Consider the following 17836-nt stretch of genomic DNA (forward strand, 5'->3'; position numbering starts at 1 on the left):
TGTTCTGCAAGTCTTTTCCTTGTAATATGTGTCTCTAGTCTGTCTTCAAACCCTGCAGTTTTGAGAAAAGTCCATCCTCTCCGTCTTCTGCCTGCTCCACTTTTCAGAAAATGTGTGCTCAAACAGGCCGTTTGGAGATTTTCCCTTCATGACATCACAAAGGGCAGTAGCCCCTCCCCCAGGTGGGTGACACTCCCACAGCTAGGTGTTTGTTCTGCTCTCTGAGTCTGCCATCTCACCGTAAACAATAGCACACGGAGCGAGAAAGCCTGAGTCATCTAAGCCCTTCCAGAAGTCAAAATGTATTCTTACTTTGACTTGGTTAAGTATGATACTGAGCTTCCATTGCTTCCCTAAGTTAATGTAGTTCATATAATGCAAAAGTTCTTGTATTCCAACAGCAAGATGTCAACTTGAGGACATTAATAAAAGAGAGTTATACCCTAAGACGTCCCCTCGTTTATCTGGATTAGTGGTTTCTGTAGGAGAGCATCCAATTTCAAGAAAACCACTTTAAAGTTTCTCTTGTAAACACTTTCTAAAAGTAGTTAGCAAATCATATCTTTGTAATTTTCACATTTTAAATCCGATCATTTTTCCAGTGCACGTTAATTAAAAAAAAATGTGCTGGAAAATGTTTTTTTTTTTCAGGTTTTGGGTTCTTCCCAAGCTTTCGAGAGCTTTATCAAAAAGATATTTGTTTCTGCAGGAGATGTGCCAGCACTGAGAGAAAAAAGGACTTTTTAAGTGCCTGCCCGTGGGCCCAAACGCTGGGAGAGACCTTAATAACAAACACTTTGGGTGCATGTGTGTATCTATGTGTCAGCTGCATTAGAACCCAGGAACCCAAACCTAACCTATGTCCTCCCCACCCACTTCAATTGGATTCAACAACAAATCCCTGCCCACTCCCGAAGCTGAGCAAAAGCATAATGAGACATGTAACCTACTACCTGAAGTGGGAGAGGGAAAGGGCTAAACCAACAAAGCTACTCCTACACAAAGGAGTAGGCTAAGGATCTGTGTTTATTCTCTTATTGTGCAGTGTTACCTCTGCATTCTTTGCCCAGCCGAAACCCTGAGGGTTTACTGCAACATGGAAAACTGTGATGACCGACCACACGCTTTTCCATATTCGCCTCATTCCTTAATGATCAAATTTTACTTTAATTATCCACAAGAAGTCACTGGCTTTATGGGCATGTTAAGTTTGTTTTTCAGCAGCTGATGAAAAAACAGTCAGACTTCCTTTTGTGCTTTTAATTTTACTTCTTTTCACCCTCAAAAAAAGTAATATCTCTAATTGGGCTAACTTTTTGCAGCCGAGGCTCTGTAGCTTTCTTCTTCAATTCCCTTTTGTATTTAAGTAGTACCCCCATTTTCTTTGCTGATCAATTATAGGTTACATTAATGGTCTTAAACCGGCCTCTGACTTTTTGAGCAATGACCCCACTGTAGCGTCACAGACTGTAGAGAGGCTGGTTGGTAATTTTCGAAAAACTGGCATGATTTTGAAAGTAGCGTTCCCTCTGTGCTCTGTGGTATACACCCCCTCTCTCACCTCTGTGCACCCTCAAAAGCCATGCTCCTCACTTACATGCACAAGAACGAGCAGGGAGACAGGGAGGCGTGTGATTGGTTCATCAGATTGGTACCTCGTGGCAGACATTGGTCGAACTTTTTACAGACTTATAACTGTTACAGAGGACAGATTTTATGTGTTCCTTTTTCAGAGAACATGAGTTATTGATTTCTGTCAGGACCTAAAGACAATTTCAACCAAAATCTTAAAAAAGTGGATCTGGAGGAAATGACCAACCCTGCCGTCTCTTAAATCCAAATTACCACAATTGCGGTGCCCATTCCTTTAATGTCAATTCCCATTATGTGTTAGCATCAAGCTAACAAACTAAGATGTACATCATAGTCCATCATCCCCCTACAATGCACCAGCCATGACTGATTGGACTTCATAGTTTTTGCTTAATTTGACCATGATCATAATGAAAGTATTTTCAGGGTTTCATTCTGTTTCTTCTTTCTTGTGGTTTCTTTCAGTTACCTGAGAAAAATAAGCTTTTTCCAGAAGATTGGTTCAGGTTATGGTTAAGTCGAATAAATCATAATTAGTCAAAAGACATCCCTTCAGAAATCATCCTGAGGCTCCACGGATGAATTTTCCATCTTCAGACATCCCTTCACTGAGACCGAGATTTACCTTCATCAGACTGAATCTGTCTCTCTGCACCGCCTCCCCCCCCCCCCCTCTTCCCATCACTCGCTTGCACACAAGCTGTTTGCTTCCAAACACATGTACCGAGTCTCCATCTGCCAGCACAGACAGAACGATGACACTTCAATCACACAGTGCAAATCCATGTCTGGTCGCACGTCTTGCCACCCAGCACGGGTTTGACAAATGGCGACATGCAGGAAGGGGCCAACTTCAACATCAACCCGACGTAGAACAACATGTTCACAGCTTGATATGATGGCAGATAAACTCAGATTAAAACTCATTTTGAAACAATAGCACTGTGTCGGCTTCACCAATCACAGGAGCTACCATTAGAATAATCAAACACAAATGTTGTTCTAACGATTGTTCTGATATCTTACTTAATTTTCCACCATGTTCTATTCTGAGATAACTCTTAAAAAATCAGAAACTTAGTGGTGGAGGTAGGGGGGCGATGCTTTTCATTGAAGCCCATTTCATGTTGTTAGAACTTTAAATTGTGACTCTGGACATACATCTTCTTTTTGAGACGTTAAAGAATGAAGCTAGGAAGTTTAAGATGTTGCTCCTTTTCTTAAAATAAAACAATATATATAGGGGGACTAGTGGACTAGTGGTTGGTGTTCGCGTCCAGTATGCAGAGGTTGTACAGACCCAGACCAGTTCAGATCCAACCTGCATCTCCTTTCCTGGATGTCATTCCCCACTCTCTCTCTCCTCGATTGTTTGACTACTTCCTCTGTATGTGTGTGCGGGGGCTCTCAACCCTTCTGTCCACCCCTGCATAGGTCAGTGACCAGGTTCGGCCGCCCTCGTCAAAGTCTGGCTCCACCCAAACCTTTCTATCAACCCACAAAATACACATCCAATATTCTAGATTCAAACCCACTGAAAATCTTCTTCTAACCCTTTATTTATCGAGTTCAGAAATTATTGAGAAGTTGTTTTGTGAGTCTATGATGATGCTTGGATTAGAATCAGGTCGACAGGAGCGTACAGCCAAAAAGGTCATAACATTGAACTGGCTTAAAAAAAGAAATCCCCCAACCTGTGAGACACAGAAATGAGTTTTTAAAAGGAATTAACTTAATGGATGCACAGACAAAGGCCTCCTGGGGAAACGGCAGTGCTGCACTTATTAATAACACGGGTATAGTATGGGGGCATATTTCCAGAAAACAAGGAAATCACTTTTTCTTTTTTTTTTCTATCTAGTTTTGGATAAAATTATATAAATAAAAAAGCTCTGTACTTCTTGAGGTGCTTCATTTTTTTTTTTTTTAAAGTGTCCAGGCAAATCCAGCCAGGAGTCACATGGTGTGTTTCTTCTTCCTCTCAGAGTATCAGATGTTAGCTTGCCTGGTTCATACGTTTTGCTAGTTGACATTATCTTTCAGCAGCTCTTTTAGCTTTGGAGCACTGTTGGCCACCAATAATCCGACCTGTGTACTCTGGAAATGTCTGATCCATCACCCGACGCCAGAATGAGTCTGGGAACTACATTACCCAGACACTGCATGCCAACGGGCAGGGCTGAATCGGCTAGCTTGTCTCGTTCTATGCAAATAATGTGACAACAGTAATTGTCACTTATTATTTCAATGTGTTCGTATAAAAACGGACTATCTCGAGGACTTTGCCAACTCCAACACTCCACTTGTAGCACCTCTTGGAGTGTTTTTGTGGCCACAGCCTGACAGACATTATGACAGAACATGAATATGCAATTAGGACTCCAAAACTGCAATTATCTCCCAGGACGGCACTTCAGAGATGCAGGCCACCACAAGTGCCAGCACTCACTGAAAGTTCATGTTTTGCAAGTAAACCCGCAGGGCTGGATCAGGAAGTTGACTTTTCCTCTTTCCCTCTGATTTTGTTGCCTTATCCAAAAAAGTAGAAATGTGGAGGGCTTTTGAAGCTGTTATTAATTTCTTGCTGAACTATCTTTATATGCAAAGTACATTGTTAGTTTCTGGTAATTTAACTGAATTTGATTGCCTGCATATACAGTGTATGCTATAGCACTGAAGGCCATGCACTGACAATGAGTGTATGTTTGATGGTAGCCATACTGGATTCTTGTCGTTAGAGAAGTGTTGGGTTTAAACCAGAGCAGGAGTGAGACTCATTTTCAACTCGGGAGTTTCATGGCTCAGACCAGCCCAGTTTACTTCACTACCTGTCACTCGAGATATTTAATTTCAGCTTTACTAGTAAATAAGTCAGAAATAGGGCACTAGTCTCTAACATCCTGTTGTTGGTCCTAGTGTATTTGATCAAAAATCTAATTTCAAATATGACAATTTTTGTTTGCACAGCTTTATGATCCTGATCTCGTCTGTTTGTCTTTTTTTTTAGTCTTTTTCAAATCTCTTTTAGTGTTCATCAGACACATGTTCTCACAATGTTGAATGCATTCATTTTAATGCTTTTATAAACATGTGGACTGGAAAGTTGTGGTGTTCCAGGTTACAGAGCAAGAGATATCACCTGGCCGTCATATACCTGGACGCCCCCCCCCCAGGTGGGAAACACTGCTTACTTCATGTTCCCCCGCGGCCAAACGATCGCCCCACACTTTCAGAAGTACTGGTCTAAAGTGAAACGCAACTCGAGCAATAAGAGCAGTTTGTACAGTTTATTAACTGTCAGTGTACACCGGCCCTCGTGGCCCTACATTTGGGCATTTATTTTTCCAGGTCATCAATGTGATTGGAAGGAGAGGGCCTCTTTCTAATAGGAAGAATCATTTGTAGTTTGGGTTTTCATCCCCTGGTCACGGCTGCAACCTTCCCCATGTTACAGTCTAAGTGAGTGACACGCCCGCTGATCAAGATGATGATTTTTTGATTGATCTTTATGGTCTTGTCTCGGTTGCGACCTGCCTCGGTTTTGGTCTTGACTTGGTCTCGATCCCAAAATGTCTTGGTCTCTTCTTCTTCTGGTCTCATGAATGTCTTGGTCTCGGTTACTGCGGTCTTGACTACAACAATAAAAGTTCAAAGTCTCGGCAAGAAAGATTTTCCAGTGTATTACCAAATTATTATTTTATAACAGAAAACACATTAACCATTTAAATTCTTGATGCTCGAGGGGAATTATTCAAACGTATCCCAGTGATATTTTTCACATTATTCATATTTTCATACATCTATTGAACACACTCTTCATATGTGGAAATGATTATTCTTGTATTTACAGTATTCTCTTTTGACTTTCATGTTTCTGTGTGAAGCCTTTTTGCTCGGCAGCAGCAGCAGTGACCCACTTTCCTCTTGGGGATCATTAAACTTTCATCATATCTCATCGTGTTTTTCAATTATAATGTCTGCAGCTCATGTTGTGGATCTTTCAGAATGGCTCCTACTGTTTAATGGATGTAAAAAAAGAAAATCACCAAAGTCATATTCACTAGGATGACGGCTCTGCCTTCACATTAACTCTTCTTGTCTTTACTCCTCTTTCTCTCCCTCTCTTTCTCTCACCAGTTGGAGGCTTTTTACTCCATCTTCACCACGGAGCAGCAGGACCACGTTAAGTCTGTGGAGTACCTGCGCAGCAACTTCAGGCCCATCCAGAGCTTGGACAACCGCCACGTCTTCAAGTCGGCAGTGAAAGACGCCTGGATGCCCGACCTGACTGACGGCAGCAGCGGGCCATACGGCACAGAGACGTCCAAAGGTAGGGACGCCCGAGGCTTTAATTTTTTATCCCATCACTTTGAAATCTGCTCATTGATCGAGGAACCAACGTCTGTACACAGAGCGTCTTACACCAAGACTGATTTAGATTATGGCCGTGCCCATTTTTTATACTAAAATAAAGCAGTTCTGCGTTTTCAGCGCTAAGTGAAAGAATGCCCTCGGTGTCAGCTGATTCAATTGAAAATAAGGAATTGCTTGTCAATGTCACTTCTCCCTCAACGACCAATCAGAATCAACAAGAGGCAGGAGTTCTGATATCAAGTTTGTAAGGAGAAACTTATCTGACTCGTCTCATTAAAGGCTTTATATTACATGTAATAGAAATCAAGTATATCCTCTGTAAATAACTCTGTGAGTCATGACTGTCTACAATGGGTGTAACACCCGAGTCTGTCTGTGGACAGATTCCTATCTTCAGTTTGTTTACATCGCCAGGACGGCCGGCTGACTCCTCCCCTCGTGTATAAAAGTTGTTTAATTGAGGGACTAGAGAAAAGAAGAATAACATACTGTACTCACTGCTTAACTGTGTTTCTAGATCACGCTCATTTCTGGTAAATTTACATGCAGTGTGAAGATACGAGCATAATAAAGATCGCTAGCATTAGCATGCTAACACAACAACGCAGCGCAAGTTGTTTTGGTTTCATGCTGGTGCTCAAGGGCGACATCTGCTGGATCAAAAAATTGCATATAAAGCCTTTAAGGGTATTATTTCCAGGTCTACAGCAGCAACTCATGCCAGGCCAGGACTCATTTACATTTTCCTCTCATGTTTTCTTTTTTAAAATTCCTTGAACAAAACTAACCATGGAGAGCTATTTAAAACAGCTACTGGTCCCTACAGAGGGAAGAGGAATAGCCGCAAGCCAACTTTCAGTAACCTTGCACCGGTCTACTGATGAGACACAGGCCCTAAGGGCTCTTCAAACTACACACACACACGTTTCACAAGCTGCCTCAGAGTAATAGGAACACCATATACTGTACGTTAGAGGTAGACCACTATGACATCACCGGTTGATTTGTGGATTGCCATTCTTCACTTCTCTCACTTTCTGCCTTTGTTGTTTTTTTGGAGTCAGACGTGACAATACCTGGGGAGAGGGTGAAATATGCATATCTGCACATACATATATGTACTGTAAATATACATACACTTAATAGGATCATAAGTAACTAAATGAAAATGACATGATTGGAGGAGGCTTTAATTGAGACCATAATCTCGACAATATGATTGCTGATGTAATAAGTCATGGAGCAGTCGGCTAATTTTTCCCGTTAAACTTTTATACAATCAAACTTATTTTTGCAACCAGATGATCGCCCTCTACTGGCCATTAAAAAGAATGTCCATTTAAGGCTCTAATGCACTTGCGTCGCTTATGAAACCACAGAGCGTTAGTGAACATCCAGGGGCGTGTCCAGAGTTGTGGTATGGGCCCCCTTTGAAATCTTCTTGGCCACCCCAGGTGACATCCCAAAATCCTTTTTATCTAGTATTGGCTATTTGCCAAAAAACGTTTTTAAGTTGTGACTTTGGACGTACATAAAGTTTTGCTCTATAAATAAATAAATGCTCTACTTTCAACTTCAGGCCACCCCTGCACAAGTCGGTGCCTCAGCTGGGCCACCCCAAGCCCAAAAAGTCTGGACACACCCCTGTCAACTTCATATATATATATAAAGTCTGCAGGAAACACAAGTACATTTTTGAAAATGAGACATAATCCTGATCATTTTTTAGTTCTTATCAATGAATCATTAAACATATTTGTGATAATAATGAGCGCTGGATCTACAGAGACTCATTAAAGGGCCCCCCCTTTTTTTTCTCCCTGAACTCGTCCCATATTCTCACGTTATTCCTGGATGGTGACTTATCTTAATATTAATAAATTAGGCATGTTCAGTGTTCCTCATATGCCCAGAGGGAAGTGATTGCCCTCTCTTTGTGTGTGTGTGTGGTCTAGGCTAGCGCTCTGTCATTTCACCAGCGAGCTGGGTAACCCCCCTAGCATAAGGCAGTGGGAGGCACACCAGCCGTCCTCCCACTCCTGCCTCATTACCACTCTCGCAACACCACACTTTGTGAGGGTGTGTACGTGTGTGTGCGTGAGCGTGTGTGTACTGTATGCATGCAAATGTGAGCGTGTGTGTGTGCCCCGGTTTCTCTGGGTATTTGTAAGTGTTTGTGTGTGGCCTAGCATCTGTGCAGTGTCAACTGTCCTAGCAGGATTTGCCCCCCCTCCTTCATACACACTTCCATATGGTCAACAAGGGGAGCTGTACACACACACACACACACACACACACACACACACACACACAGACATCCACTGACACTGTATGTGTGTGTGTGTTTGTTGTCCTGGCACCGTGTGCTGCATGCTCGTGCAGTGTGTCCTTGAGCGCTGCGGTGGGACATGTTAGCTGTAAACAGATCTATAAGGCTGCTGGAGGGAATGCAGAAGAAGAGTAAGATGAAGGACAGCTGGAGGAAAAACAGAAATCAGGAAGAAATACTGTTTCTCAAATGTTTTGATTATATCACCCCGTTCTCCTGAAGCAAATCAAAAGCCTAGTGTCAGTTTTATCTGTGTCCAGTAAAAGAGAAATGATTCAAATGATTAACACATTGACTGGAAGCAGTGGGAGAAATGCCAGTTTAATTCATCCATCACCTTCTGCTCCTCGTCAGCCACAAGCTCTCTCATGTAAATGGTAAATGGACCTGAGCTTGTACATATTTTTTCTAGTCTTCTGACTACTCAAAGCTTTTTTACACCGCATGTCACACCTACACATTCACACACTGATGGTAGAGGCTGCTATGTAGTGACATCATCAGAAGTAACTAATCTCATTTATACGCCGCCAACAAAGCAGCAGGAGCAATTCAGGGGATCTGCATCTCTGGGGATCGAACCCTCGACCTTCCGACTGAGAGACGACGTCTCTACTAAGAGTCCCCTCGCCCCCCATGTGCAGCCGATTAACTGTCAGATGGGGTAGTGTTGTTCTATCACAAAAAAAATAGTGACTAGCTGAAAGGCTAACACAACAAAACAAAGAGCAAAGTTACTCTCTGTGCTAGCTGTGCAGAGAGAGCCAAACTGGATGATACACTGCTTTCAAAGAATATGCCAAAACACTAGACCTTTGTTTACATTTCTCAGTAATGTTTTAACAGGATTTTATTTAATATGTGCAGATACAATTTTGACAACCACAGAGCAGAGAGAGACCCCAGCCCTGACCCCAGGTTGTGAACCAGTGTTCTCTTGTATGGAAGGCATTAGTTGGATATGCTGTATTGAAAAAAGAATGTCTGACTTAGTTAGGTTACTAGTTTTACCCTGTTTTCATATGTTTTGCAACAGAAGCCTTAACATATAGGCTGCAGGATGTGTTGGCTTTACCTGTTTAGTGTATAATTCTGATCCTGGTCTACAGTGTGCAGAAATGTACTTGTTTAATTTTAGTATATTTCTAAAATAAATAATAGTTCAGTCAAAGTAAGGCTCAAGGTTTCAGTATTTACTGCAGAACTTTTTTTTTTTTGTCCAAAGTTTTTGAAAAGATGAGCAAAGATGAACTCTGACCCTTTGCAAGGCCACGACTCACTGACTGTGTGGTTACATCAGTGGAGCCTTCAAGTATGAGTCATGAGTAGCAGAAATAATAATGACTTTAAAAACAGATGTGTACAAAGTGCTTTGACAGGCTGGGGGGCTACCACTGTCCCGACGCTTACTCCTCTTCTTCTTTTTTCCTATTTCTTTTTTCTCTCCTGTAGACGGATAATTCCTCTTAATTTTTCTTTGCTCACTTTAATTTTAAAAAATTGGTTTCCACGGCAATTATGCATGCAACGCTCAGCAGGGCGACGAGAGTTTCCTACTGTCGTTGCAAAATTTGCACATTTTGGGCCACTGCTTTGGTTTAAAGTTTGTGAGCCCTCAGGGGCCCCCTACTGGTCGGGACCCCAAGCGGTTGACGGCCTTGTCAAAGTAAGACAAGAGTAAGTGCTGTCAGATGGGGCCAACTTTGGGAGGTTTCCTACTGTCGTTGCAAAATTTGCACAATTTGGGCCACTGCTTTGATTTAAAGTTTGTGAGCCCTCAGGGGCCTCCTACTGGTCTGGGACCCCAAGCAGTTGCAGCCTTATCAAAGTAAGACAAGAGTAAGTGCTGTCAGATGGGGCCACCTTTGGGAGGCTTCCTACTGTCGTTGCAAAAATTTGCACATTTTGGGCCACTGCTTTGGTAAAAGGTTTGTGGGCCCTCAGAGGCTCCCTACTGGTCTGGGACCCCAAGCAGTTGCCAGCCTTGTCAAAGTAAGACAAGAGTAAGTGCTGTCAGATGGGGCCAACTTTTGGAGGTTTCCTACTGTCGTTGCAAAATTAGCACATTTTGGGACACTGCTTGGTAAAAAGTTTGTGAGCCCTCAGGGCCCCCCTACTGGTCTGGGACCCCAAGCAGTTGCCTGCTGACAAGGCATGAGCTCAGGACAATAACAACAATACACATTCACAGTCAGGCCAAACATAGAGTAGTGTACAAAAATATAAATGCAAATACAAGAATAACAAAGATATAACAGGCCGGTTTAGAAGGCAATACAATGAAATAAATTCAAAATATAAAACCTTTTATGGGCACATATAACACTTTAACCTTGTAAAAGTTAATTTTTTGTAGAATAATACGTTGAAAAAAATTAAGTGACCTACAAGTATCTCTTTGCATAATCCATCAGAGGATATATATGATAAGGGCCGTTGTGAAATTAACTGAAATAACCGCGGAAGTGGTCGACTTACTCCACAAGTAGGGCTATTTGCATCCTGAAATATTTTAAGTGCTGATGTTGAAGTAACAAGTTGGTAAAGTCAGCTAAGTGGAATAAATAAATAATACATCAACATGAATTATGTAGGTCGTGTTGCACTGCCTCTTATGGAGCCGAACTTCAGCAGAGAAGCAGCACGAGTTATGTTTATTGATCTCAGACGACACGTCATGTGACATCACTAATAATGAACGCTTAACATATGTATGCTTGCACTTAAATTAATGGCACATTACATTTATATTGCTGATGAGAAGCGATGCATCAATGCAGCAGGACGCATTGTGTTCTTCTGAGCACGCTCATAAAGCCTCTTGGATGTCCTCTTCAGCCTGTGCTCGTATGCAATCATGCGCCGTGGTTATAGAAACTGATTGATCCTTTTGTATTGTGTTCTGTGTAATGGGATCACTCAGACTCAACATATGGAGATATGGCTTATTTGCATGTTTTGCACATCCTATTTAATTCAGTTCTGTTTCTCAGTGTAACATCATCCTCACCAAGGATCACAGCACCGTTTCTTCTCTTTTCCTCTACAACCTTGTATAGTGCGGCTTTGTTCACCACATTGAAACATACCATAGTGCTCGCGCCCCATGTATGAAGGATTTAGTCCTTCAAGCGGGTATTCCGGGTTTGAATCTGACCTGTGGCTCCATTCACTGCATGTCATTCCCCACTCTCTCTCTCCTTGATTTACGACTCTATCCACTGTCCTTTCTCTATAACAAAGGCAGAAAAAACCTAAAAACCAAATCTTGTAAAGCGATTTAGCGTACATTACCTTACTTTGGGACACTAATATTACACATACAGATTTGGCAGCAGAGAACATTTGAGCTCTGAAAATCTCTGGTCCAGCTGAGGAGACTTCCTGGGGTGAGCTAAAGCTGCCAAAATACTTGTTATTCCTTCCTTAGAGCAGATTTGTAATTCCTCACATTATTTATTTATACATGTTTGATTTGGGTATCTAGTATTGCCTAGGTTTTAATTCCTCCCCACTAAAACATGAAGTGACACTGAGTTGCAGTCTAAATGTACTTATTGGTCCACTCTCTGCACACTTCTCTGTGCTTAGTTTGTTTTTTTGGTCAAGGTTAAGATGTCCAGGAGCGGCGATGATGTCACCGTGTTATATGTACTGTAGAAGGGCACCGGTAAGAGTTTTACAAAAAGACACGAGCACTGTATCAAGTAGTTTAAACGATGCAAGAGCCTGTAAGTGCCACTTAATTTACTGTACTTCAAGCCTTCGAGTGGCTAGTTGCTGTTGTTAAAAAAAATGACACGGCGTTGCAGATGAGATGAAGAGTGGATAAATATAAATTTAGCTTTTTAGCAGCATTGAAATATTTTGAACCTGAGGACATTTTTCCGCAACGTCAAAATGGATGAACTTGAAAATGGACACAAACATGCAACAGTGCAAAGTAGGTTTTTGGCACTAGTTCTTTTATGCCATTGGTGCACATTCACAGCCTATATCCAACTGTGGCTGACTTCTCAACCCATTCCCTCCAAGTGCAAAAACCCTTTAGCCGGACCCACAATCTAGGCCTGGTCATCGATCAATTGCGGTCAACACGCTGCGGGGCCAAAATGTCTTTTCCTCCTCCAAATGGCTTCTCAGAGAGTTATGAGAGAGCGAGACGGAGAGAGATGTCCTCCGTGGGTTTTCCCTGTGTCAGACACTTCCCCCTGTATCCATGTTCTGTTCTGTGTGATTGGGCCCTGGTCTCCATCACTCACTGCCATCCTCTCCTACCCCCTATATATTTGTGTTTGTGTGTGTGTGTGTGTGTGTGTGTGTGTGTGTGTGTGTGTGTGTGTGTGTGTGTGTGTGTGTGTGTGTGTGACGGTCGCTTATCTTTGATGAAAGCTGTAAGAGGGTCTCTTCATCACCCTGCCAGACACATGGGGCTACAAAAGCCTTTCAGCGGTGTTACACAGGGAGTACCAGTTGCAACAGTTTCGCAATTGAAGTGAAGCCCGCAGGAAGACACACACATGCATATAATAAAACCTACCTCAGTCAAGAAGCTTGATCAAAGGATCGCTCAAGACTGAGTAAAAATACAATTTGACTCTAACCAACGCCTTGTTAGCTAATGACCAGCAAAGCTAGTAGTTGGTTGTTAGCCTCAGACTGTTAACAAGCAGCATTAGAAGCTGTAATGGCAAGATTAGTCAGCGGATGGCTGCTTATATAAGCTTCAGAAGCTATGTCTATTCAATCCAGTAGCGAATTCAGTGGATTTTTTTAACCTCAGCAAAGATGCAATCGAGTCAATTGCTGATCCAGTCCAATTTGCTAAACTTGGCAGGCTACTAACCAGCCTCTCAACCAGCGACCAGCCTGGAAAGTAGCACATTTAGTTCATTGCTAATCTCAGTGTGCTAGTTATCAGCCTCAGCAGACAATGTTCAGGCTAGAGAGTAGCCGTTAAAGTTGTTTGCTAGCCTTAGCATGCTATGCAACAATTTAGGAAGCAAATGTCAGGCCAAGAAAATTAAGCCTTTTCGATGATTGTTGGCCTCGGCCTCCTGCCGTACTGATCTTTGTCCAGGCTAGCAAGAAGAGTGCAATCTGGCAACCCAATGGACTTGCCTGAGATGAATGAATTGCCAGCTCTGTTTGAATGATTGGTCGGCTTCTTTGTCCAACACTGGCCCCCACTTGGTTATTATTGGCCAGATCAGAAGCATTTCAATGGATTCTTCAGTGAGCTTAAACAATGGATGGGATCCAGGCACTTGGACGTTGAGGGTTAATCACGAGGGTTTTTAATCCTGATGAAAGAGATCATGGTGCTCCCTTGTATAGGCTACTGCTATGACTTATTTAAGGTATTTTTTTTAATTAAATCTACATTATGAACGTCCTCACTCAACAGTTATAGAGGTATTAATATTCTAACTTGTGATATCCACGAACACACTCACACACACAGGGCACGGCTGACTGGGTCCAGGTTGATATAATCTGTTAAAAAACCATTGTCCCAGTATAGAGGTCATTCTCTGCTTGACTTCCAAATGATATCTGTGTGTGCGTGTGTGTTCCAGTTTGTGACTGCGTGTGGTTTTGTGTGTGTGTGTGTGTGTGTGTGTGTGTGTGACTAATGGCTTTAGTAATGCTAAACCACATGGGGTGCGACTGCAGGTTATGAATAGAAAAACTCCACTGCAGCTCTTTATGAGCAGGCTAATCAATTTGGTTCCACCAGGCAAGTGAGCCTTATTCTCAATCAAGCCATGTTCATCATTGAATTACCCTATGCATTTGCATAATATGATACAGTGCGTGGAATAATCATTATGTGCATTGTTTGATAGGAAGACGCTTCTCTCTCCAGTCTAACGGGGGGGACGCCGCTTAACGTTCAGAAACAGTGCAAATATTCTGACACACAAACAAACCACCTCTATTTGATCTTCAAACATGTCACTTCATCGTTCATCTCAACCCAAGCTTTTCAACTGGTTGCAAGGTCAACTAGGTTTCACCAATACATTTGGGGAATATTTGAGTATAAGACAAATTCATGGTGATTCTAAAACCAAAGAAGATGTATATGTTTGGTCATTATTGCCATATTCAGGTTTATTGTGTTTTCTGATTGGCTGCATGGTGCATGTGTTTTCTGATTGGCTGCAGAGTGCACTTGTTTTCTGATTGGCTGTGGGGTGCACGTGTTTTCTGATTGGCTGCGGGGTGCACATGTTTTCTGATTGGCTCCAGGGTGCAAATGTTTTCTGATTGGCTGCATGATGCACATGTTTTCTGATTGGCTGCGGAGTCAACTTTTTTCTGATTGGCTACGGGATGCACATTTTTTCTGATTGGCTGCGGAGTCAACTTTTTTCTGATTGGCTACGGGATGCACATTTTTTCTGATTGGCTGCGGAGTCAACTTTTTTCTGATTGGCTACGGGATGCACATGTTTTCTGATTGGCTGCGGGGTGCACATGTTTTCTGATTGGCTGCAGAGTGCACATGTTTTCTGATTGGCTGCAGGGTGCACATGTTTTCTGATTGGCTGCAGAGTGCACATGTTTTCTGATTGGCTGCAGAGTGCACATGTTTTCTGATTGGCTGCAGGGTGCACATGTTTTCTGATTGGCTGCGGGGTGCACATGTTTTCTGATTGGCTGCGGGGTGCACATGTTTTCTGATTGGCTGCAGAATGCACATGTTTTCTGATTGGCTGCAGAGTGCACATGTTTTCTGATTGGCTGCAGGGTGCACATGTTTTCTGATTGGCTGCAGAGTGCACATGTTTTCTGATTGGCTGCAGGGTGCACACTCACAGTTCACCGTGTAGTTTTTAGTGAAAAAGTATTGTTTAATGCACAACCTCTACCTGACCTCGATAATTCTCGACATTGAACAACTTTTATTTCTGGAGTAAAAGCGGGTATTGCAATAATTCTCATATATAAAATGAAGCACTACACTGGCAGCAATCTTCACTCTTTACACGTAATTAAGGCTGTTCATTTTTAGCTTTTTATATGTAGAAATAAGATGTTTTATGGACTTATCAGGTGCCTTGAATTTCATGTAATGAGATATTATTTGACTAGAAATGTTATAAATACATTTGGTAATATTTGAATGTTTGCAGTGTAGCTTCACATACTGCCATGATGCTCTACTACCGTGTTGTAGCGCTGTTGACTGATGGCATCTCTTATAGGAGCACTGTGGTTTGGGAGTATTTTGATCTAGAAAATGGAGATAAAGTTCCACGTGGCTGTGTCAGATGAAACTGGTGTATAACCACTCCACCAGTGCAATGCAGAACCAGCAGGTTTTAGTACTGCTAATGTTAGGCAAACCATTTTGAAGTTGTTTACCAGCAAACGCTGATATACTTGATATATTTGTTGTGCTCTATTTTGAATGTTTTCTGAACTCTGGACCAGTTGACTCTAAATAAAAATTTGCATGAAATGGAAAGCGTAACAAGTCTCAAGGAACATGATTCATTTATATATATAGCATGAAGGAAGGCAGTGACAATTGACGACTGGGGAAAATAATTAATAATAATTGACTGTAAGGTATTTAATGAATACATAACATTGACAACCCACCAGTCTGCTTTGTTCAGCTAATTTGCATGTTTAACTTTGAAGGCCTGCTGAAGACTGTTTGCCATTAGGGATGAATTTCCTGGATCAAGTCCAAAATGAAACGATAAATTATTTAAAGTGTATGAATAAACAGTATTTATGTTGGAAAATCGGAGCAGTAGAGGGGATTCATGAAACTGTTGTCATACTGATGGTCATAGTCGGTCTAAATGCATGACACTCAATGTTTCCAGACAAGGAAGAGGATTGCACTGTGTAAAAAAAACAGTGACTTAAAAGTGGATCAGATAAAGAAGGAAGCCATATTTGACATGAACAGAGGAAAACAGAAAAGGCCTGTGTGTTATTTAAACCTCTTTCAGATAAAGTCTCCAGACAATATTTGAGAATTTACAGTAATATTTCTAAAATATTTACAACAAGATGTGAAATTAAAAAGTATGTCCAAACAGAACAGAGCATCTCACAGGTCAAACAGAGACACCTAGTGGTCAGAAACAGGCAGTGCAGGACTGGTCCTGTCAGACTGAATGGAGAGGGGTTTTGTGTTCTGGATTGTGTATTGTTGAATTTAAAAAAATAATAAACACAATGTTTGCCTTCATATCTCCCACTGGCAGATATTTGGAGGCAGAGTTGGTCGGTTGCATTTAGCCTGAAGGCGACTTTTTATGAACTGGTGTTATTGGACCCTTTAGACAAAACCTGTGTGTGTGTGTGTGTGTGTGTGTGTGTGTGTAGATGATTCGTGTGTGTGTGTGTGTGTGTAGATGATTCGTGTGTGTGTGTGTGTGTGTGGATCACTCTGCGTCTCACAGCCATATTAATAACGCATCGTGAATACAGCTCACGCTCTCAGAGCACTCCGTCTCCGTGTCTGTGTGTTTGAAAGATAAGATGAACCATGTATCCTGTCATTAAATAATCTCTCTTTGTCGTCTCTCCCTCCCTTTTAATTCTCATTCCTTGCTCTGTTCTCCCTTCCCATGCTTCCCATCCATCCTTTCATCCTCTCCTCCCTTTATTTGCATCCCGTCCCGTTCCTTCTCTCCATTTCGTCCATCCTCTTCCACATTCAATCCCACATCATTTCCTCGTCCTTTCCTCTCCCTTTTTACGCTCCTCCTCTCCTGATTGGTTCATCTAACTGTCCCTCTTCATCGTCATCCTCTGATTCCTGCCTACATACAACGTTTTTAACTTACTACTTTATTTGATTTCATACTTTTGTCTTTGTACCTGACGGCCGCCTTTCCTTATATTTCCCTGTTCCTTCTTTACATCTCATCTTAATTTTCTTTTCTTGCCCCTCCATACTCCTTCCTGTTCCTCTCATTCCTTCTTTTCTGTGATTTACATCCCATAATCTTTGCTCCTCTTCCTCCCCCCCTTGCCTATTTTTTACTTTAAATGTTTCCTTCCTGTTTTCTATCTCTGTTTCTTCCCTTCTTTGTACCTTTGCCCTTCATCCTTTCCTTTTCCCTAATGTTTTCCTCTTTGTCACTTTCCCAGTTTGCAGCAGCGCTCCCATCAACATGAAGGTGCAGCATGTGAACAGCAGCGCTCTGGTGGTGCGCTGGGATCGCCCGGAGGTCACCTACCACCCGCCCATCCTCTTCTTCCTGGTGTCCTACAGCTGGACGGCCCACGACGACAGCTACGAGGAGACGTACCTCACCCCCGCCACACACAGACTGGTGAGTCTGGGAGGGACGGGGAGCCTGTAGTGAAGGGGGGTCAGCCTCATACTGGGTGACGGCAACAACTGCTCAACAAAACACACAACATAATATCACATGATAAGACCCAAAGAAGAGGGTTGGATGCAGATCTGAGGACGCATTAGAGCGTTTCATTTTTTTAGAATTTGTATGATTTCCTTTTTGTTTCATAACTCAGCAGTCAAAGTGCACACTTCATTTGTGA

The 17836-nt window shown here is 42.2% G+C and overlaps 1 protein-coding gene across 1 annotated transcript in view; it reads left to right on the forward strand.

The window, feature by feature from the left end:
• ptprga (protein tyrosine phosphatase receptor type Ga) overlaps positions 1 to 17836 on the forward strand; it is a 426424-nt gene that overhangs the window by 345142 nt on the left and 63446 nt on the right. Inside the window, exons 8-9 of the mRNA XM_061041506.1 lie at positions 5731 to 5923; positions 17423 to 17607. Of these exons, the coding sequence (XP_060897489.1) occupies positions 5731 to 5923; positions 17423 to 17607 (378 nt within the window). The remainder of the gene's footprint in view (positions 1 to 5730; positions 5924 to 17422; positions 17608 to 17836) is intronic.

This window comes from Labrus mixtus, chromosome 7 (assembly GCF_963584025.1).
Source record: "Labrus mixtus chromosome 7, fLabMix1.1, whole genome shotgun sequence".
Classification (NCBI taxonomy): Eukaryota; Metazoa; Chordata; class Actinopteri; order Labriformes; family Labridae; genus Labrus; species Labrus mixtus.